This window comes from Pocillopora damicornis, chromosome 11, assembly GCF_964200805.1.
Source record: "Pocillopora damicornis chromosome 11, jaPocDami1.2, whole genome shotgun sequence".
Classification (NCBI taxonomy): domain Eukaryota; kingdom Metazoa; phylum Cnidaria; class Anthozoa; order Scleractinia; family Pocilloporidae; genus Pocillopora; species Pocillopora damicornis.
The window spans coordinates 3,816,287-3,838,515 of NC_142680.1; the positions used below are offsets into that span (position 1 = coordinate 3,816,287).

Genomic DNA, 22,229 nt, shown 5'->3' on the forward strand with positions numbered 1-22,229 from the left:
AAATCATGTGTCAATTCACGAGTTTGCTCACAGAGCACTTTGATTAAACGTCACCGCAACGATCTGAGAGATCGATCTGGAGATCAAATTCACCGCGGTCGGTGTAGAAAATCGCTAGGTGTGTCGCCGGCTTTAGACGAGGTCTGGGGTGAATCACTCGGCCCAGATCTTCCTCGATATTGCGATTACTTGTCATGCGAGAAAAAACACCCTAAGCTGTCTTTCTCTCACGGTTTTTTTTACGCAGGATACAGTCGTCAGTAATAGAGTTTATTTTTCGGTTAGGAGATTACGATCCTTCAACCCGATTTATAAACATAACTGGTTCACGTTAAATTCATCTTAACTGTGATTTGTTCGGTTCTTTCATTGCTTTTCACTCTTAAACAATAGTATGAGTGCGTGTTTTCAGAGATATAAGCGTTTTCTTTATTCATTGTTATAATCTAAATGCGAAGTTGAATAGGCCTCTAATTTACGAATGCTCTGCGCGTACTTTACGCGCAACGCGTGGAACCGCGAAAGTTCATCAGAGGCCTAGGTTCAAATACTCACACGTTTTCTGCTATATTAAAGTGTAAAACACGAAGCCTTTTTTCAACGTTTCAAGGATTGCAGCTCACTGTAGTTAGCTCTTTATGAGCGTGTTGTGGTTACAATTCTTCAGATACAAAACAGATAAATTCGATCTTAGATAATTTTTCTTCATCCATGATGGATACGATCGATTCGAGTCGGGCTTTCTTTTTCTTTCGTAAATCAAGAACCTGGGTGTTTTCACATTGGAGGCAAATTCCTAAAAAAGGCTCAATTTCTTTTATATATGATAATCCTCATTAATCTAAGTGAATTTGCCATATGACAGAACGATGGCTTAAGATCCAGTCAAGAGCAAAACTTCTTCTGCTGCGATGTCAATTAAGTTGACTTTAGTTTTTGCCTTAAAATTACTTCTACCTTAATCCTGGCCTCCATACTCTTGCTCTTCCTATGTTTGTAAGAAGAGTCCTTATGCAAAGATGGCGATCAAAATTGCAAAAGTCTGCGGTGTTTTCAAATCGTTACAATATCTACTTTTGTTTGTTCGTTGTTCTCAATTGATATCCGTGCGAATTGACCTCATGAATGACAACAACTGAGGGCGCGAAAGTTAGTCGCTAATAGGCTAGTTTATAATTAATGATGAAAGCGTAATCAAATCCGTGGAAGTAAGTTTGGGAACAGTGAAATATAAATTATTATTTTGATAAAAGTATTTGTCGCGTGCACCCTAAGTTTCGGACCAGCCCAATTTCTGTCTCATTCTTTAACCAAACGTACTCCCCATTCTTAACGAGGCGTGAAACAAGATGTCTGAATGGAAATTGTTTCTTAAAATTGTGGACACAACACGGGAAGCAAACCCTTTGGCCAGTCTCTTATCTTTTATCTCTTCTTTTTTTTCCTTTTTTGGTTAGACTTACAGAGTATTAACTTTGGATTTTGAAATGCAAGCAAACCTGCTTGTTAAGATTCAGGTAAAGATCTCGTCTAAACAAAGCTACTCATTAGTGGTAAAAATGTGAATAAGCCTTATTAACAGATGGTGCAAAGGTAAAATATACTAAAATTGATAGAGACAGGTTTGTAACGTGCAAAGTATAAAGTTCCCTCTAATATCTTTATTTCCGTTTCCTCAGTAGGCATTAATCTGGTTTTCACATCGTATGCTGGGAGTAGGAAAAAGTTTTCCTGACATTGAATCATTTGGGGCTGTGCCATCATAAAAGAAACGAGAGAAGTGCACTCAGTTTGCCAGCTGCATCCCACGAAAAGAAGGCATCCTCTTGTCTCAAACAAGCCTTGGCTGAGATGCATCCGTATTTCCAACTAGCTTTCTTTTCCTTGCTGTTGCGAATTCCTCTGGCTTTAGGTAAGGACTGAATTTCATGCAATTTACCCACATGCCTTTTATAAATTGTTGCCTTTTGCTAAATTCCTCTGTATTTTTCTGCTCTCCTTGTTAAGTTCCACCTCATTTCTTAAAAACAGTTTTATCATCTCAGGGCCGTAGCCAGATTTCAGAACAAGGCGAGGCAAGTTTCGCATGCCCCCCCCCCCGGAATATTTTGAAATCTAAAGGTTCAGAAATGTTCTGGGCATTTCTTCCGTGGCATTTTTCTTCAGAAAAGTCAATCTTTGGCCAAAATCGAGACGAGGCAATTGTCTCGTCTTGCCTCATGCTAGTTATGGCCCTGCATCATTGCAGCTTTTCTTCTCATGATGGGAGATCTTATTCACAAGGCCATCTCTTACAAATGTTTTGTTTCACATCGCCCAACCAACCCAGTTTGTAAGAAATGCGAAAATAAGTTGTTTAAAAAAGGTTGAGCGATTGCTAAGACATACGTAGTTCAAGCCCCCTCGGTAAATTCTTTTCCACTGAATAGGGGGTGTTCGATTAAGGCAACACAACAAGTGATGGTTTCATTAAAGCGCTCGGTGTTCCTAATTCCGAGGAAAATAAGATACGATTCACATTCTCTTCTTACAAAGAGACTGCGTATGTTGAACATAACGAGAAAGAAATGAGTAAAACGAGGTGATAAAAAAAGGCATGACTAGGAATGAGAGGTGACACCCGAAGAGTGACTCTGGGAACGAGGTCCTCCCAAATATTCTGAATGCCACGCATTTCGGGGTTGCCTTTTGAAAACTTGCGACGGTAACTTACTGGAAGTTGCTATGTTTAAAAGTTAATCTTCTATTTTATTTTGTCTTGTCACCTACCTTGCTGGAAAAAAATGGCGGTGAATTTCGATTGTACCATTTTTAAAGTTTTAAACATGAGTTTGAAAATGTGAAAAGTATCATTCTCAACTACGACTTAAAATGGAGTATAAAATTCTCTCAGTTCAAAGCTATGAAGGATTTTGAGCGAAAAGGTAAGTTGCAATTATAGTATAGTATTTATCAAATATAAAACCCGCTTGTAAAAGACGGAATCCGATCAGCGGAGCTAGCAACGTTAAAATGTTATTAACGACCCTCTTCGTTGAGCAATAAAAAAAGTAGTTTCTTCCAAAGAGTACAGTACCTCCTGTTTAAGACCCTCTTCTCGAATCTAAGTGGAGATGTGTTTGTGTGTTCGTCGTGTTTGTTCATTCTTTATTGTAAATTTCCATAGGAGATTGTGTAGATTTGGGCCTTGGAATGGAAGATGGACAAATTCCAAATGATAAGGTTACTGCTTCTTCTGAACAAAGCGCCAACACACCCGCCAAGAATGGTCGACTGAACTACACATCAGGATCATCATGGTGTGCAGGAACAGGTGACACTAACCCATATCTTCAGATTGATTTACGGGCACTTCATATTATCTGTGCTGTGTCCACTCAAGGGAATTCCAAAGCAGATCAGTGGGTGAAGGACTACAAACTACAGTTATCCACAGATGGGACATGTTGGAGAGACTACAAGGAAGGTGGACAAGTTAAGGTATGGACATAAACTGTAAGACTTGGCAGTTCAAAGAAATTATTTAAAATATGATATCATAGACTATACAGGCAGATGAGCAATACTGTATAGGTTTGATGATATCAAAAGTCCCAGCCTTAAAAAAGTTGGTAATTGAAATGATTATTTTAGCAATCTATGTATGATGTATATTAAGTTGATATTCCAAGGGAATAACTTAATTAGCCCCTGGCCTTCATGCTGGACCTGGCTAGCTTTTGACTGACATTTGTTTGTCATATGACCACTTCCTTCAAGTTGTTTCTGTATGCTCTCTCCCACCCTGGGGCTTTCCTTGAGTACTCAGAGGCTCCTTAAGCTTGTTTTCTCATTTAAGAGGCTCAAACAGATTAACTATCTCTTTTGGTCACTTTTGTTGTGCCAGAAGGGTGTGTTGGGGGGTTATTTGGTTATAGTACCCATGCCTTTTTTCATCTTTGGAAAAAGTATACTATAATGTTGAGGTATGACTGTATATTTCTCTCATAGGTGTTGAGGGGAAATAATGACAGAGACACAACTGTTAAACATGTAATTTATGGAGTGTCAACAAGATATCTTCGATTCCTGCCACGAACCCAGCAGGTTGGAGTGTGCATGAGAACAGAGGTGTTTGGAGTGCAACAAAAACGAGGTGAGTTTAAAATTTAATATATGGCTAAGTATTGTCCTGTGTTGTAATGCATGTTTTGTACGTGCATAGCAATATTTATTACAGTATGTTAAATATTATGCTGTAAAATGTAAAATCAATATGTATAAGTAATCACATGATTTTGAGCATAATTTGGCATAAATAGGCATGGGTAAATTTTTTCAAAGACTAACAAAATTGCATAAGCCTGTAGGCTGAGCACAATTTGTGGTCTCTAAAAAACTTTACAAGGCTTGTTTAATCAAAATTGCACATGAAAACTCATGTGAATACGTATTAATAATATACATGAAAAAATACAAGATAGGTTATCATAACTATGCAGAAGCAAAGTGCTCGCATTAAGTGCAAAAATAATTTATTCAAACCCTGCAAGTGACATTGTGCATTTGGTTAAAACAACGGTTTACAATCAAAACAAAAATATACAATGACATTTTCACATCTTTAATGGCCCAAAAGAGTTCAAAGTCCAGCTAAGTCCAGTTCAAGGAATTGTTCAGCCTATTTTGTTGCTTCTTAATTTGCACTGAATTAACCCTCTACTGCATTTATCTTAACCAATCAGAACTGAGTAATTTTTCATGCATCTCATTAACTGTTTAACCCTTACAAGATCAGTATGCACATTCTCCATACTGCTCTCTACGCATTTTCTAAGGTGCTGACATGTAGAGTTTGTCTAACAATCAAGAGCTTTTCTATTTGGTGATCATTTCCTTTGTTCCCATGACCTTAATGTTTAATTCAGGGGTGATACTATAAGGAGAAATGCAATGCTAGTCTCTCTTAGAGAGGCAGAGGGTTAAAAATGCTCAAGGTTCTGTTTAGTATGTAAATCTTCTTTTTATTTTATAAATTATTTATAAATTGAAACTACATATATGTGAATAGAGGCACAAGTGATTGTTTTTATTTTATAGCCTAAAGAAATAATTAATTTAGGATGAGATCCTACAGGTCCTTAAGAAATGATTTTTTAAATTATTTCATGATACTTGATATGTAAAATGATGTCAAGATTAATACTAATAATAGTGCCACGTTATGCCATTTTACAATAATTGTTTTGATAGAACAGGCAAAATACACGATGTTGTTACAGTGTAGTACAGGTCAAAATTCTACTGGGGAGTGCAGTGACAAGTTGTGAATGCTAGTTGATTGAAACTTTGGTTTGTTTCTACCATTAAAGCTTAAATATTTGAGCAACAATGTTCAATCACACATTAGGTCACTCTTGTGCTGGCAGTTTATACATATTTGCTGCTGGTGCCTTGTCTTCAAGAATCTTAACCACTACTAAACAACAAGAATAATGGACTGGAACAAACAAACTTTTGTGTGAAACATATAATTTTTTCAGTTATAAAGAACACCTAAATATATTTAGTTAAGCAGCTTCCATCTTTAACAAATGCCTAGTAAATAGGTAATTCGTGCAATTGTCAAATAATGCCATAAGATTTATTTATTTTTAAAATAGGAACAAACTACTTTAAAAAATGAAATACAATCATTTGTTTCACAAAGTAGTCTCTTTGGATGTGCATCGTAATGTTTCAACTGCATACTGCAAGTCTTCTTCAGATTATAAGGTAGACTGAGTATCTTTCCCATTAGAAACTTTCTGCTCAGCTGTAATTGGATAGAATCTCACGCCTTGATAGGCGCCTTTTGCTGAAATGTTCCCTCAGTGGTCTGCTGTCATGGCTTCCCTACTGTCGTGTGTCCTAATTGTTGGCATCCCAGCATCTAGGATTTCTATTCCACTGTCCCTGTTGATGTTCTTATGTCTTATGTTGACCTATAGGATTAAGACTTCAGAAGCAAAATTATGATAGTTCCATAATTAATCCCTTAGTAGACTATTTCCCCATGCACACTAACAAAACTTTTTGTGTGCACATGTAGGTCATTCAACTAATAAATGCAAGGTATTTAGAGGTAAACCACAGCCTCTCTTTAGAGGCAACCATGAATATAAAACAATAACCTCTAATTAAGTTGAGGTGAACTGATTCACAGAGGTTACATATAATTGGTCACTTGAATTGTCTTGTATGGTTTGTGTCAAAATGTGAAAGCTGCATGTTTTTAAATTATTATCTTGCAGTTTGTGAAATGGAGGCCATTGGTCTGGCCACTGGTGGTGCAATTCCTGACAGCAGCTTCACAGCCTCATCATATTTCAATAATAGATATAAAGCTTCTTATGGTCGACTGAATGAAAATAATCGCGGTTGGGCACCCAAGACTAGAGACAAACCCACCGACTTCTTACAAATTGACCTGCTGGATAACTATGTCATCTGTTCTGTAGCTACACAAGGAGCTAATGGTATCAATGAGTGGACAACAAACTACAAGATCCAGTTATCATTGGATGGTAACACGTTTTTCACCTATAAAGAAAACAATATTGACAAGGTAGGGGGCACAGTTATTTCCCCATTCAGCATCAAGTGGTTGTCATTAAGTACAAGTCATCCTGACCAAGTCGCATTGACCATTACATCCTCATTCATCAATGCAACTTGCCTCTTTCTTCTTTCAAAAATCCATGAGATATTTAAGAACATTACACAGCTAGGAATATTACAGACAGTTTACTGCAGAGGAATAGCCATTTTTTCTTAAAGCATTTGTTGTATTCTCTTACAAGCTACATGTACCTCTCCCTTGAGTTGTTTCACCAGAAATGTTATTTCAACTTCTAATACACGGAAATTTAAACATTTTTTTGGTAGATTTTTACCGAAAGAAACAATAACTCTTTTAATTGTGGTAGACATTAAAGACATGTACACGCCGGGCTGGCGCGTGCCGTGAAGTGGCACTTTGTCGCCCGCTGTTGTTTGAGATTGTACAGCGGAAATGCGAATAAAAGTACAAAGCAGTTTTCAAAATGGCGGCTGAAAATAGCATTTTGAATGCTATTGTGGCTCTTCGTCCTTTACGTGATGAAGTCGATAATTTCTTTTTGTTTGAAGAAGAAGTAAAAACAGCTCTCACTTCAATTTTTGAAAAAAACCGTGTGGGCCAAAGCTCTTTGAAACGAGCTAAAATGTCACAAATTCCAGCGACAGCACTCCTGGAAGGAGAAGTGAAGATGTGGCTCAAGATGCTCCATAGGCGCCTCAGTCCAAGAGTGAAGGCCCGAAGCGCTTGGACTGTAGAGTTTAAAAGGGCGATGTCCTCGGAAATATTTTCCTTAATTTTACAGATGGTTAAAAAGGCCCGTTCCGCTTATGGTGTTGTGCACAACGAAGAAAAACACACAGATATAATCTACTATAACAGAGAGAACAGACTATAAAAAAGTCTACCCAAATCGAAGGAGAATGTTGTAGAATAGCTGATACATAAGGTTACTAATGATACAATTATTTTGCATTTATGCAACAAACTACAGGTTTTTACTGGAAATTCAAACCAAAATGGCATCATAAAAAACAATCTACAGGAATTTGCAAGCGCAAAGTTTATCCGCTTCTGGCCAACAGCATATTCTGATTGGAAGGCTCTGAGGGTGGAAGTTTATGGAATACTTCCAATGAAAGGTAATTTTTGCTTTCATCGTTTTCTCGCCCTGAGACAAAATAGAAGTCACAATAACTAATAATTTGTGAAAGCCAAAGGAGCTAAGGGGCTAAAGGCAAGAGCTACATGTAAAGAGAAAGTTTAATATTCTCCAAAATTGATTAAACCTTGGTTGAGCAAGAATGGTTTTAAAATAGTTTTGACCTGACCATTTGAGAATTTGTTAATCAATACCTTTAAATTTATGCAGAACCCTAATATTTCGAACCTTGTTGAACCTTGAATATCACATTAACCACAAGGAGATCCCTCAGGTTTTGCTTTTGCAAACAAAGTTGTGCTTAGATTAATTGTTGTCCATGCTCCTTATGATACGTTGGGATTTGTGATGTAGCTTGTGTATTCTGGTACCAAGTTGGTTTCCATTGTAACAGAATTGCCTGTCTTATGGTGTGCAGAGCATCTTTACATTCGAATATATAGAATTTATATTTCATGCATATTTGTTTTAGCAATACTGTATATGTTGTATATGTTCATATTCTCACTTGATGAGAGAATTTCTCATCAAAAGTCAGTTAAACTTTAAAACTAACTGCAGACAGCCCTTTTGTTTTGTATGACAAGAAGTCGAAAGAAGGACATAGCAAGGGCTAGATTCCCAGCCAGTGACAGTCGAAATGTCATCATAATTACGAATCGCTTAATCAACCATGTGGAATACGTGGTAATTCCATCCAGCTTTTGAAATGTGATTTTACAAACCTTAACATAACATAGCACAATGTTTTATTAAAGATACAATAATAATAAAAAAAAGATAAATCAAATTCATCTTGAAAACAAAGAAACAGGGGTTAGCCCAATGACGTTGCACCTTAAAAAGAAAAGGATTAGAATTTAAAATATCTATTTATTTATTTATTTTGCAAAATAAATATTCGCAATAAAGTTACCAAGTTAAAAAGACGCTTAAGTCCTTCCTTAACTTTTTAAAACTACCGGCCTCAACCACAAATTGCGGCAGACTGTTTCTTTCTTGTAATTTACTATTATCAACTGAGTTGATAACGTAAACTGGCCATTGTAAAGAGTTTCAAAGCTGACGTGTCGAGCGTTAGCCCTTCGTCAGTCGCTCAGACAAAGGGTTAACTCTTACGTTGTTTTAATGATGTGTTTAAAAGTGTGAAGGATGATTTAAAATTATCTTTCAGATTGTACAACAGAGGCCATTGGTCTGGCCAGTAGTGGTATAATCCCTGACTTCAGCTTCACAGCCTCATCATATTATGATAATAGATCTAAACCTTCTTATGGTCGACTGAATGGAAGTAATCGGGGTTGGGCACCCAAGAATACAACCAGTCCTGCTGACTTCTTACAAATTGACCTGCTGCACAAGTATGCTATTTGTGCTGTTGCTACTCAAGGAGCTAATAGTATCAATGAGTGGACAACAGACTATAAGATTCAGTTATCATTGGATGGTACCACGTTTTTCACCTATAAAGAAAACAATAGTGTCAAGGTAGGTTTACATGAAGATCATGCATAAGTTTTTACATATTTTTAAAAAGTTAGAATAGTCACCTAGAACACACAATCAAATTTTTGAGTAAAGATGTGCGACAAGAAAGAGGTGTTCAGTTTGTCAACATTCAGGTGCACTTCTTTTTCAAGGAAACTACAAACTGATACTTAGAACATGCATCATTTAAAAATACAAATGTGATGGATGGTACCTATAAGTACATAAAATACGCTGTCACCATTTTTAAGTTGTTAATAAGTCCAATAATGATAAGACTTCTGGACTTATGAACCGGCCTTTCGATCGCATTAAATTTTAGAGACGTACTTGTTCAGAAAAACACGGTCTGGGGTTCATTCGTTTAGCTATTGCCAATTCAAAGTCGTTGTTCATAGAGTACCTAATAATTATTGTAGTTTATGATGCAGTATATCAATTACGAAAATTTGATACAATGTTGCATTTTTACAATAAACTGCAGGTCTTTCCTGGAAACGTAGATCAAAACAGCATAAAAAAAAACAGTCTAAAGGAATTTTCAAGTGCAAAGTTTATCCGTTTTCAGCCGACAGCATATAATATTTGGAAGGCTCTGAGAGTGGAAGTTTATGGAACAGTTCCAACTAAAGGTATATTTTTACTTTCATTTTTGTCTCCCTCTGAGACAACATTGAGGTCACAATAACTTATTATCTATGGCAGCAAAGATTGGGTAATTATACAGTGCTATGAGGGCAAGTTCAATGTTCCCAAATATCGCTTGCGCCTTGGCTGAGTGAGAATGGTATTGAAATAATTTTAGAGTTGACCATTGAAGAATTTGATAATCAACACCCTATACTCTCTGTTGAACCGTAGATATCACATATCCACTATAATTATAGATCTAAAATTCAGCGACTTCGGTGGTCAATGCTTTCATTACGTGTAATACTCTTATGATGTGATCCTGTGCACGTTCTGTTCCCTTAAGGTTAAGCAATTGAACAAAATGCGTAATATATTCCAATTCACCCACAGAAATTTGCATCACCATTGCATTTCTTGATGGGCAACATGACCTCACGATGTGCTTCTAAATCACAGTGTAGGAACATGGGATTTAGGACATGGGCTGCAGTCTTACCTGTACACACGCAAGCTCACTTAGTCGAAGAAATTTTAAATCAGCAGACTATTGTGTGAGCTGCCCATTTGTTTTCCTATTGCCAGTAAAAGTATGGTCACGTTCGGCATCTATGAAATTGCATAAGGATTCAAGTTCCATGCTTAGCTTCCGAGTGCATGCTGTGTCCTGCACAAATGTATTTAAATGTTCATTTGTTTCAGCAATACTGTTTAGTCTCACCTCATAGGAATATTCCACTAAAAAAAAAGGTGAAACCTTAAAATTAACTGCTAGCAGCCTTTTGGTTTTGCACGGGAAAGAAGGGGAAAGTAAAGGTTTCACTGACTGCAAAGTGCAGTAGATGTAACGTTATAATTATGAATCACTTAACCAATCAAATCGTGGAAATCTCTGTCCAGCTTTCGAACTGTGTTCATAAGTATGAATCTTTTCTTAGGTTTGTCAACTATTTACTATCTTCTTTAACTAAAAAAGAGGAAAAAGAGGCTTGATAAGCTTGAGCATAAGTAAATTTGTCTCAAGGAGAGGGAAAATGTTTTGTGTGTGTGCAGCCTCTATTCATGAAATAGGCAACCATTGACGTAAAACTATTACCTTAAAATAAGTTGAGGTGACTTATTCCGTAGTTGTTACAAAAGATACTTAATTCTTAATTCACTTTAATTATTTACATAATTCGTGTCAAAATGTGAAGGCTACATGTTTTAAATTATTATCTTGCAGTTTGCAAAATGGAGGCCATTGGTCTAGCCAGTGGTGGTGCAATTCCTGACAGCAGCTTCACAGCCTCATCATATTTCGATAATGGATATAAAGCTTCTTATGGTCGACTGAATGGGAAAAATCGAGGTTGGGCACCTAAGACTACGAAGGATCCTGCTGACTTCTTACAAGTTGACCTGCTGTATGAGTACGTTATCTGTGCTTTAGCTACCCAAGGAGCGAATGGTATCAATGAGTGGGCAATAAACTATAAGATTCACCTATCGTTGGATGGCATCACGTTTTTCACCTATAAAGAAAACAATATTGACAAGGTTCGTTTGCGTGTGTTTGTAAATATTGAAAATGCCAACCAGACACACCCAATCAATTTTTTTGAGTCATAGGAAAGAAAGGTGTTCAGCTTGTCAACATTCAGATTTAATTCTCTTTCTATGAACAGTTTCCATGACTCTTTTTTTATTGACAGATATACAAGTGCACACAACACTATCAGTGTGACAAATTTAGTTGCGCCATCACATGACAAATAATGCTGGAACATGTATTGTTCTTTCGTGTAAAAACAAAACTGTGTGTGAATGGTACATACATGTAAAGACAATTCACTTTCAAGATTGTATAGTTGTTAAGAAGTCCGAGTCATCTGGAGTTATTATCCATTACATCTTAATTTAATAATGAAACTTACCTGTTTTCTCAAAAATCGAGACGACATGATATGAACACCAACTTTTCCTTGAGTGTGTGTTAGATAAACCTCTCCCCTAAATTTTTTCAGCAGAAATACTATTTCAACTTCTGATAAACAGTCACATACACTTTTTGTAGTAGTTTTCCAACAAAAGAGCATAAGGCATTAGAGACATGTACTTATACAGAAAGTCTTTTTTCATTCATTTCACTACTTCCCACACGGAAGTCAAAGTTCATGGAAGAGCTGATACTTTTGGTAATGAATGATGCAGTAGATTAATTAATAAAATTTTCATATAATAATGTTGCATTTTGTACAAAAAAAATACAGGTCTTTTCAGGAAACTCAAATCAAAGAGACATCATAAAAAACAATCTACAGGAATTTGCAAGTGCAAAGTTTATCCGTTTTCAGCCGACAACTTATCATAACTGGAAGGCTCTGATGGTGGAAGTTTATGGCATTCTTTTAACTAAAGGTATTTATTTGCTTTTGCTGCGACGAATTGAAGTCACAATAACTAATTATTTATGAAAGCTTAAGGAGCTAAAGAGCAAAAGACAATGGGTAAAGAGTATTCTCCAATGTAGATTAATTGAGCCTTGACTGAGTGAGAATGATTGTAACAGTTTAACAGCTGACCAATGGAGATTTAATTCCTATCGATCTTTAAATATCTCATTGACTTCGCTGAGATCCTTCAGGGTCTACTTTCACCAAACAAAGTTGTGCTAAGAGTTAATGTTGATCATACTCCTTATGATATGCTGGGATTCTAAGCATTGAAGATTCTGGAACCCCCAAGGTGTCTATGGGAAAATAATCGTCTCATGCCGTGTGGAGCATCTTCACACTCAGGTTATAAAGAATGTATATCTGATGCATATACACAGTCCCTACTGCAGATGACCCTCCAGACTGGAACATCCAATGCTTTTTCTATGGAGGTATGTTTACATACACATCAATCGGTAATCAGCTTAAAATTAAAGCACACAACTGATTTTGTTTATTTCAGTTCCATCACAACCTCCGGCAGACTTCAATTTGACTGCAAGCTCCTCTACTAGCATCATAGCTTCCTGGCAGCTACCACCAGTACTTGCGAGACATGGAAGAAACATCACAGGGTTTAAATTGTTCTATAAAGAAAAAAGTTCAGCAGGGTTAGAAACCACCTTGCTTATCAACAGCGAATCAACATTAAGTCAAAATGTTGTGGGACTTGATAAGAACACAGAATATGAATTTCAAATCTTAGCTTTAACATCAGATGGGGATGGCCCAAAGACCCCGGTCAAGGTAGAGAGAACCAAGGAAGACGGTATGTGGTAAATCAAGGTGAAAAGATATAAAAATTGGCCAATCACAGAACATGATCGCTCATGCAATTAATGACATCCTGATGACTGATATAAAAATTTGAAATATCCTTTTTTGCGTCATGGTGGAAGGAAATGCAAGGTGATAGGGAAAATGAGCGTTATAATGCAGGCAAATAGAATTCTTCTTACCTCTCATACCTCTTATTTTTTTAATAGCACCGAGCGCTCCTCTTTCGTTTGCCTATAAGGAAGTTGCCCCGAATAAGATGCATGGTCCAAGATTAAACTTGACTTGGAGCAAGCCAGCAGAAGCTAATGGAATCATTAGGAGTTACACTCTGTTCTATGCAAACAAAGATGGTGAAACAAAGCAAAGTGTTGGAGGAGACGCGTTCAGTTACTTGGTAGATGTCCTGGGCGGAGTTACTTATCATTTCTATATCACAGCTGTAACTATCAAACCGGGACAGAATGCCACTTTTTCGGTGAAAACCAAAGAGTACGGTATGTTCAGCGTCAGGGGAAAAGTAATGATTTTGTTAATGCTCAATACATGAATTTTGTTAGTGATCAAGCATCATAGTGGAATCTTATATAGAAAGAAGTTAAACATAATATCTGGACTGTCGAAAATTGAAAGATTTGTGAAATGAAATTAAACTACCGAGACTGTTCAAATTGTTCTGGCTTTAGCAATGCCAGAAGGATCCTGTGTGAAATATTGGGAGAAAGATAAAACATTTTAAGCTTGTACATTGGTTTGCTTGGTAAACAATGATCCGTTTGTTCACCGATACTTGAGTACTAGCTCATTTTCCATTCTGGATTTAATCTATACTTGGACGCTTATTGAGGCTTTTTTCTCTCTCTTTACTAGAGCCCAGCCGTGGACCAGAAAACGTATTGTCTATCGAAATTGAGCGTACAGAATATCAGTTATCCTGGAATGGTTTGCCCAGAGAGGTTGCAAATGGGTTCATTAAAATATATCAAGTGAGACTTCTGTTGAAGGAAAGTTGCTTCTCGGTTGACGCTTCGTTTAATTCGACATTCAACACAACTAAAACTGAGATGCTGTTGTCCAGTCTCTCAATCTGCTCAAGGTATGAAGTGTCGGTTAGAGCCTTCACTGCGGCGGGACCTGGACCTTACAGCGAGCCTTTAGTGATTCAGACTTTAGGTTAGTTAAAGACGCAAAATATTTTGACGTTAAATACGATGTTTTTTCTAGTAAAGTCTAGTAAGCTATAATTGCTTGTGGATTATAGCTTAAACATTTTAAGAAATTATGACATCCACAGTTACAATATAAGAAGAAAGAACGATTTCCGCCTTCCTCTTGTTAAAAGAAACTATGGTAAACAAAGACTTTTATACCTATGCGCAAAAAAATGGAATGTTTAGGAATGTTTATGTTTTTAACTTGTTTTCTATTTATTTTACAGGGCCTCACGGAATACCACTTTCCAGTGACGTGAGCCCCCTGTATAAAGACTGTTATTATTATTATTAATATTATTATTATTATTATTGTTATTATTATTTTTATTATTTTTATTATTATCATCATCATCATTATCATCTTTTTTTTCACAGTCTCGTTTATACCTTATTTTCCCCTTGCAGAGTGTGCTTCGCAGTAGATGTTGCAATATCAACTAATTTCTGTCTTTTGGCAAAAAATAATGGACTCTAAATCAAAAAGGAAAAAAGTGAAGAAATGCTTGAAATTCATATTAAATGTTGAAACGAGGAGCAACTTAAATTCCGTACTTCTGAGTCCACAGAGCGCTATTTTAATTGCTTGATTCTATCTTTTCCTCTCAGAAATCTTCTTGGTCGCTCTGGTTTATTGAACTTATTGAGCACATTTTAAATCCCACGTGATAGATATCATGTATAGTAAGGGTCACTTCATAAAAAGTGATTACTTTGTACCAGAAATTCTTCATAAATGAATTTCCTCTTCAATAGACCATACATTTCCCTTCACAGGTGAAGTTTGGTCCCGTGAAAAGCCTTCCCCAGCAAAATTCTCTAGCGACGGAGGAATCACAGCAAAAATAACACTTCCAAATTTTATGGGACATGCAAGGTATGTTGAGCAAGTTTTAGTTCTCCCCTTCAACAAATTTACGAAATCTAGGATACTTTCTAAATACCAGGAAAGCTTTTTAAGGCTGGTTCTCAACTGTATTTAATCTCCAATGGCGTTAGTAGATGAACCCCAATCATGAAAAAAAAATTCTTGAACACTAAGTATAAGCCCTGTTATCATAACTTTTGGATGCCGCAGTTATAGTAGTTCACATAATTTTAAAGACTTGTGAGAATGCTCTCTTTATAATCTTCTTGATAACCTCTAACTGATTTTGTATTTTGTTCCGCAGTTAATAGCCTCTTAGTTCGTGTTTGTCTCTTTCCGTGTTTTTAAAAATTAGAATATTCTTTACATCAATTGTATGCGTAATTTCGGGTTTTCAGTGAAACCAATTTTTGAGACCTTGTTAATACGACAGCTTAAAAAAATAATCTTGGTCTTACAGTTTTTTCCAGATCATCGTCATTACATATCGCTCAGACTACAATGGTGTCGTAAACCCACCAGCAGATTTTACAACACAAGAGCTGATGACTTATGAAGAAGCTCACAAATCTCCATTACCTGCAGCTTATGTCACTTTCCAGTTTGGAGGAAATGATTTTAACAATCACCAAGAATTTACTGTAGGAGATGGAGTCCAGTCAAACGGTAAAATAAGAAGCAAGAGAAGTAATGGTGAAGAGTATTATTACAACAGACCATTGCACCCAAATACGAACTACAGAGTGTTTCTCAGAGCTTTTGTCACAGAGGTATTTTGATCAACTGATTTGTCTCCACCTAAAATTATGCAACATTATAATACAAAAGATGAACGGCGTATATTTTACCTCAAGGCCCAATATATTTTGAATGTAGTCGTTACTTCTCGCTGCTTCCACTCCAAATTACGTCTTTGTCATGCCCCCTCCCCCCCCCCCCACCTCCACCCACGTTTTCAAGTTTTTTGTACATGTTTGAATCCATTTTGCTCAAGGAATTTCGCTTATGACGTTTTTATGGGCTGTCTTTGCAGACGCTGTATACCTCAAGCAGTTTCGTAGCGCTGAAAACTAAAGGTACCGTACGATTTTGCATTTATTTTAGTGGTTCTGTGGCTTTCTCTATTCATGATGTTTAACAGTTTTGTAAGTAAAGGAAATCAGGTATGATGATAGATTTATAGAATAAGAGAGATGGTGTTTTTAGCTCGGTAAAGAATAGAGAAAGATGTTTTTTCGTCTTGTCACGAACGTGGGACAAAGAAAATATTCTGAGTCCCTTTGAGCAATCTATTCCTCATGGGGACTCAGAATTTTCAATGATAAGTTAAGTAGGTGTCAGAGTATAGCTTGTTTTAGGTGTTTTGAATTGAAAACGGAATGTCTTGTAATATAATCATGGCAGATAAGCCCGTGGTCAAGGAACTACCAGAAAAGACAACTATAATTGTTGGTGAAAAGGCAGAGTTGACATGTGAGGCCAGCGGAGATCCACGACCTTCTGTTACGTGGAGTAAAGATGGAGATACCAGTATACCACGGGCTAACTTTAACAATGATGGCAAGGTACTTGTTATTAGGGACGTGATACCTCGTGATAGCGGTGTCTATGAATGTACAGCATCGAACAGTTTTGGAGTGAGCCATTCAGCTACAACTTTGATCGTGACTGGTAAGTTGGAAATCAGTACTTTTTTTGTTCCTCATGTAGCGAAGTCTTTACCTATAAAGTACTTTGGTACATCAAATAGCCAACGTGGCGCTATATGAATTTGCTGTTCAAATATTGGTTCTTGTTGAATTAGTGGTCCATCGCAAGTCACCCCACTGTTACCCGTTGCTCGCGTGAGGTAACACGGCAAGATGATAGCCACCCCCCTTCTCTCTTCTTTTTTCTTTATTTAAATTTTTGGAACATTATATGTCTCGTTTGTTATTTACTTGTGTGCACCTTAATTCGAGATAAACAAAAAGACTTGTTTTGTTGCATGCTGTTCATATCATACGGCTTACTTCAAGTGTAGTTTGTTCGAAACTGTTAATTGATAACAATTTCCTTCTTTATTCTTTGAATTAGGTAAACGAAGCAACTTCCCTGTTGCTGTTATCGTTGTGATTTGTGTTTTTTGTGTGTTGTTGGCTGTCATTGGCGTAGTGGTATACAAGTGGAAGTATAGAAGAGCTGGAATCGAACTAAATGACAAAACAAACGATCTGAACAGACTCGTCTATGATGTCATGGGTCCTCTCGACTCTTCGTATGAGCAACTTGCGTCTTCTTCAGGACCTTGTCTTCAACTCCACTCGATGTCTTCCGAAGGCCAATCGCCTGCATTTCTTGAACTTCAAGGTTTGAAGTTTGAAAATAGAGCATTTGATAGCCAAAGTGTGAGCTTTGAGAAAGAAACTGAAGAGAGAGAAGGAGAAGACAGGGAAGAAAGAGTTAATGACACAGGAAATAGTGTGTGTTGATTTGGTTCTATTCTTCTCACTGCTCTTTTCAGTTGAAGATAGAATCCCCTCGGAACATAGATATTTCTGGCCTATGATCGCAGAGTCACAATTGAACAGTAGACTTGGTACAGCCGCCTATTCTCATATAGAAAATCGTGACATATAGTAGCGCTGTTGTGGCCTTCAGATGAGTAAAGATAAAATTTGAAGAGGCTGTTCTTCTGCTATACAGTAAAGAATTTATATTACTCTTGTGGCCTAAATTGAATATTCAGTTCGATCTTTGTAGATCACAGTCATGTAGTACTTACATAGAATTAGCAGAACACTTCTAAATCAAGGAGACTATTTTAAGAACCTATCATCATGTTCTTCATATCCATGTGGTAAATGATCAGAGAAAACTTAATTTTAACTAGACCCTGTGAGCAGGGTAACTGGGATACCCGATGGTACTGGATCCTTGAGATCAAGTGTAGTGATACTACCGGGTGTCGGAATAGTATACTGAAATAGTAAGCTCAAAAAAGGTTGTCATCAGGTGATAGGTCATTCCAAGACGGAAAGGAATCTTGGGTATACAACTCAGTAAATAGTTCTTGCTGAGTGTTGCACATTTAACGTTTTAACTGGATAACAGTTTTTCTGTATATTGTTATAAACAGAGCAAATATAATGTGAACCTTCCCTAATGTTACTTTGAAAAGCTGTGATCTTATGATCTAAATCATGTTGAACTGAGTTTCTATGGGCTTCCGTATTAGCTTGGACGTTTGATATCTTATCTTTTCCTGCAGTATCCAGTGTTTTACACCATTCTGCTCTGCCAGATAAAAGTTCTTCTTTTTCTTCAGGATTCAATGACTTATACTATTCTGCTCTTTTCCGTTTTTGTACAGAATTGAGAGAGTTCAACCATGCTGCTCTCTTTTGTTTTTGTGCAGTATCCAGTGATTTATACCAAATTGCTCTGCGAGACGAAAGATTTTGTTTTTCTGCAGAACCAAGTGATTTATACCAATCTGCTGATTTGGACAAAAGCTTTTCTTTTTCTTAGGATCCAGTGATTTATACCACTCAACTCTGTGAGAAAAAAGCTTTTCTTTTCTGCAGGATCCAGTGACTTGTACCATATTGCTCTATCAGACAAAGTTTTGTTTTCTCTGCAGGTTCCATTTGTTGCATAGCTTTCTTTTTTCCTTTTTGCATGTAGTTCTTTCTGACTATGAGACTTATGTTTTGCAATTACCTTTTGTATTCCAGCATTTGACAAATTAGTTGAACAACATATAAATGTAATATAATATTCTACATCTCTACTCTGGAATTGTTTTTTTTACAATATCCACTAGTGACTGAATAAGAAAATCTATATCATTCATTTCTTCAAATATATCAAGTGTGCCATTAGGACTGAATCATATAATATAGTACTTAACACTTTTTGCTTTTGTTTTCATATTATTGTGCTGAAAAATACAGCTGAAGCAATAATTTGAAATCCACATTAAAAACCCAGTATTATCTTTAATATTATCTGTGATTAACTTCTGGAGCAATAATTTGCTACCAAGAGATGTACATCATAGCATTCCTTGTTTCTCCAAATTATAGGCAATATTGATATCTGCTTCATATGAAGTGTCCTTGGGAAATTGTTGATAGTCGGTGGATGGTTATTGCCACTGAGTTTTTCTTTGTAAAACTTGTTTGCATGGTCAGTGATTCTATCCAGTGTCTGTGAATTCTAATACCCACAATATTTGATAATGGGAAAACAAATGCTATAAAAAGATGTGGCACAACATCATAACAAGTGAATATGAATGGTTGTAGTTTCAGCATCTGCATAATTTGCTTTGAGGGGGACAGCTGACAACTGTTGATCAGAAATATGTTATATCACATTGTTTTTTCATTAATATGTACACCTTTGAGTTCAAATAAAACATTTGGATTTTGAGAAAGACCTTGAAAAGAGTTTATCAGCTCATTTAAAGTGTTAACTTCTAACAGTACACAAGTTCCTTGAGGATGGGGATATTTCGTTGTTCCTTTATTCCCACATTTGATTCCAAGTGCATGTATTTCTCACGAGCTTTATTTGTAAAAAGATGCATTCGGGAAGACTTCGGTATGCTTTTTCTGATGTAGGTTCGAAGTAAACGTCTTACTTTCCTCGATATCTTCAAAATACGTGTAGTTCTTTTCTTTAGTATTCTGCTGGGCTCACGATCACGAACACGAATACTATGCGTACGAAGGCGATTTAAATAAACAAATTTGTCGTATCGAGATCTACAGTTACAGACTGTATTTACTGAAAATGCTTCATCATTGCTATTTGTAAGCTTCTCATCATGTACAATAACAGATAACTGAGCAGATTTCTCAAATACGTTACATTCATCGAAGCTATTCACGGCAGCTTTTGCTGAAGAAATTAACAACTTCGCATAGAAATTAGCCCACAAGACAATTGCGTAATCAATAGATAACATAACATTATACACTAAAAACCCAGGATTTTGGATCATGTATTTATTAATAAAGAATATCCATACAATTACAATGAAAGCAAACGTAAGATTCACCTTTGATAGTGAAAGTAATACCATTCGTACTGCTATCGTGTTATCGTAGGTACGTTCCTTGGCATCAAGTGAATCCAACATGGCGTCTTTCTTCGCATGCAGTTTGCATCTATAAGAGTTTTGTTCTTCAGTCTCACGGTAGTGATGTTGTTGAATAGACTGCATAGAGTATATGCAGTTTGGTTTCAGATTTTGCTTTTTTCAACAGGTGTACGTTTTTCTACTAAGACATTGGCGTACTTGGCATGTAAGGCATACAAGGCTTTGATGGCTTTTCAAGGCATACATGGCTTTCATGGCTTTCAAGCGTTCGCGACTCAATTCGTTCCAAAAATACCGCTCAGTAACATCTTTCAGCGTGGATTTGCCGCGAACAATACGACTTGTGTATGCGTCTGTAAGTATTTTGCGCATTTGCACCATAAAGCTCCTGGTAATCGTGAATAAAAAACGTTGAACCTACGTCGCTAAATACAAAATGCCTGACAAAAGAGTTTTATAAGCAAAAACCTCGTGGTTCATCATGTGACCCGGCCCTGTCCATGTATGACAACGTCAATCATCATCAAAATAACACATGTGATCAGCATTTGAACACCTTCACCCTTATTGGATCACAGTTAATTGCCATGGTGTTGAGGGCCCAATGACCACTGGGTACTATTGCGCAATTTTTCCATTTTGTGGTGGAGGAAAAAAAAAGACGACAAAAAAACAAAGGCGTTTTATGACTGGGCTACAACAAGTATCCCAGTAAAAAGGTATGTTTAGTCATGATCATTAGCGTTAATTTTTGTCAGTCGAAGCGTGCCTTCTCTCCGTCATATAGTTCCTTTTTCGTCGAAGGATATTTTTAGATTGAACTACAGCCGAAAGCGGTTAGCTGTCAAAGTCTCGAAATTCTTTCCCCTTGAACGAACCTTTTTAGACACCCTCTTTAAGCGGTAAAGAAAAATGTCAAAGGAGTTGGGAAGAATAACTGGGCAAGAGAATACAGTCTCATTTTAATACGAATTTATTTGGTTTTGCATGAAGACAGTACCCTTGTTCCACCAACATGATCGATATATCGCGTCTCTCCTAGCAGTTAGCCTTGAAACCAAAAATGATATACTCGTCTTTTTGGTTTCCAAAGACAAAGAAAACTTGTAAAACAGACTTCAGAGACTTCCGCATTAGTTAATCTCTGATAGCAATTGATAATGAGTTGGATAAAGTCTACTGTTATGATAGCTTAAGAGATTATTCTCAAATTGCTTCTTATGACTGTTAATACATTTGCTAATTTGTGCACAAGCCAAAAAGTTGTTTAAATAAGGGTTTGAAGACAAAAAAAAATTAAATAAAGACGAATATATCAATTTGTTAAGGCCCGAACAGGATTCGCCCTCGTGACCTGGCGATGCTGGTACAATGCTCCAACGCACGAAGCCGACACGCTTTGTTGGAAGCTGATCAGAGTACTAGAATTCAAATCAATGTGTGATTATAATGAATTTTATCTAAATTTGAAATTAACATCATTAGCACTTTTTACTAGTCCAGATGAGCGACTTGTCTATGATGTGTGAAGCAGATGAAAAATTCAATTAACACGTTCTATCACAAGGGTCATCATAATATACTTATAAAAGACACAAAACAGCGATTACTTGCTTTCAGACTTCCGCTTTTCTAAGAAATTGGACTCTTGATATGACGCAACAGTAACTTGGACCAAGACGCTTACATTCTAGGTCTATATATCAGGGTGAAGGCAGGAGACACAGTCAAGTCACAGGCCCTGTGAAACCCACTAAGGCTCTTAGTTCTAGTTCCAGTGTGTTCCTCCGATCAGCAATCTTGTTGAGTTGTCGTTCAATCAATGCCTCGAAACTAGATTCACTCGCGTGCTCCTTTTTCGCTCGTTCAATAGAGACGTTCAGCAAACTCGAGTTGTTAATCTAGGGGTCTCGATGTGGAAGCTTTGGTTTCGCAAATAGCATCGTCTTT

At 36.8% G+C, this 22,229-nt stretch overlaps 1 protein-coding gene and 1 pseudogene across 1 annotated transcript in view; one reads left to right on the top strand and one right to left on the bottom strand.

Moving 5' to 3' along the window:
- The window catches only part of LOC113679005 (uncharacterized), a 30,530-nt gene extending 10,920 nt beyond the window's left edge, over nt 1-19,610 (top strand). The window contains exons 2-18 of the mRNA XM_089186909.1: nt 1,680-1,912; nt 3,167-3,480; nt 3,991-4,135; nt 6,273-6,586; nt 7,572-7,719; nt 8,914-9,227; nt 9,712-9,859; nt 11,083-11,396; nt 12,110-12,257; nt 12,798-13,103; nt 13,321-13,608; nt 13,982-14,284; nt 15,100-15,199; nt 15,651-15,960; nt 16,224-16,266; nt 16,595-16,861; nt 17,267-19,610. Coding sequence (XP_089043035.1) covers nt 1,852-1,912; nt 3,167-3,480; nt 3,991-4,135; nt 6,273-6,586; nt 7,572-7,719; nt 8,914-9,227; nt 9,712-9,859; nt 11,083-11,396; nt 12,110-12,257; nt 12,798-13,103; nt 13,321-13,608; nt 13,982-14,284; nt 15,100-15,199; nt 15,651-15,960; nt 16,224-16,266; nt 16,595-16,861; nt 17,267-17,661 — 3,918 coding nt within the window. The 5' untranslated portion in view covers nt 1,680-1,851 and the 3' untranslated portion in view covers nt 17,662-19,610. The remainder of the gene's footprint in view (nt 1-1,679; nt 1,913-3,166; nt 3,481-3,990; nt 4,136-6,272; nt 6,587-7,571; nt 7,720-8,913; nt 9,228-9,711; nt 9,860-11,082; nt 11,397-12,109; nt 12,258-12,797; nt 13,104-13,320; nt 13,609-13,981; nt 14,285-15,099; nt 15,200-15,650; nt 15,961-16,223; nt 16,267-16,594; nt 16,862-17,266) is intronic.
- LOC149037077 (uncharacterized) lies at nt 18,514-20,402 on the bottom strand (annotated as a pseudogene).
- Nucleotides 20,403-22,229: the final 1,827 nt, after the last annotated feature.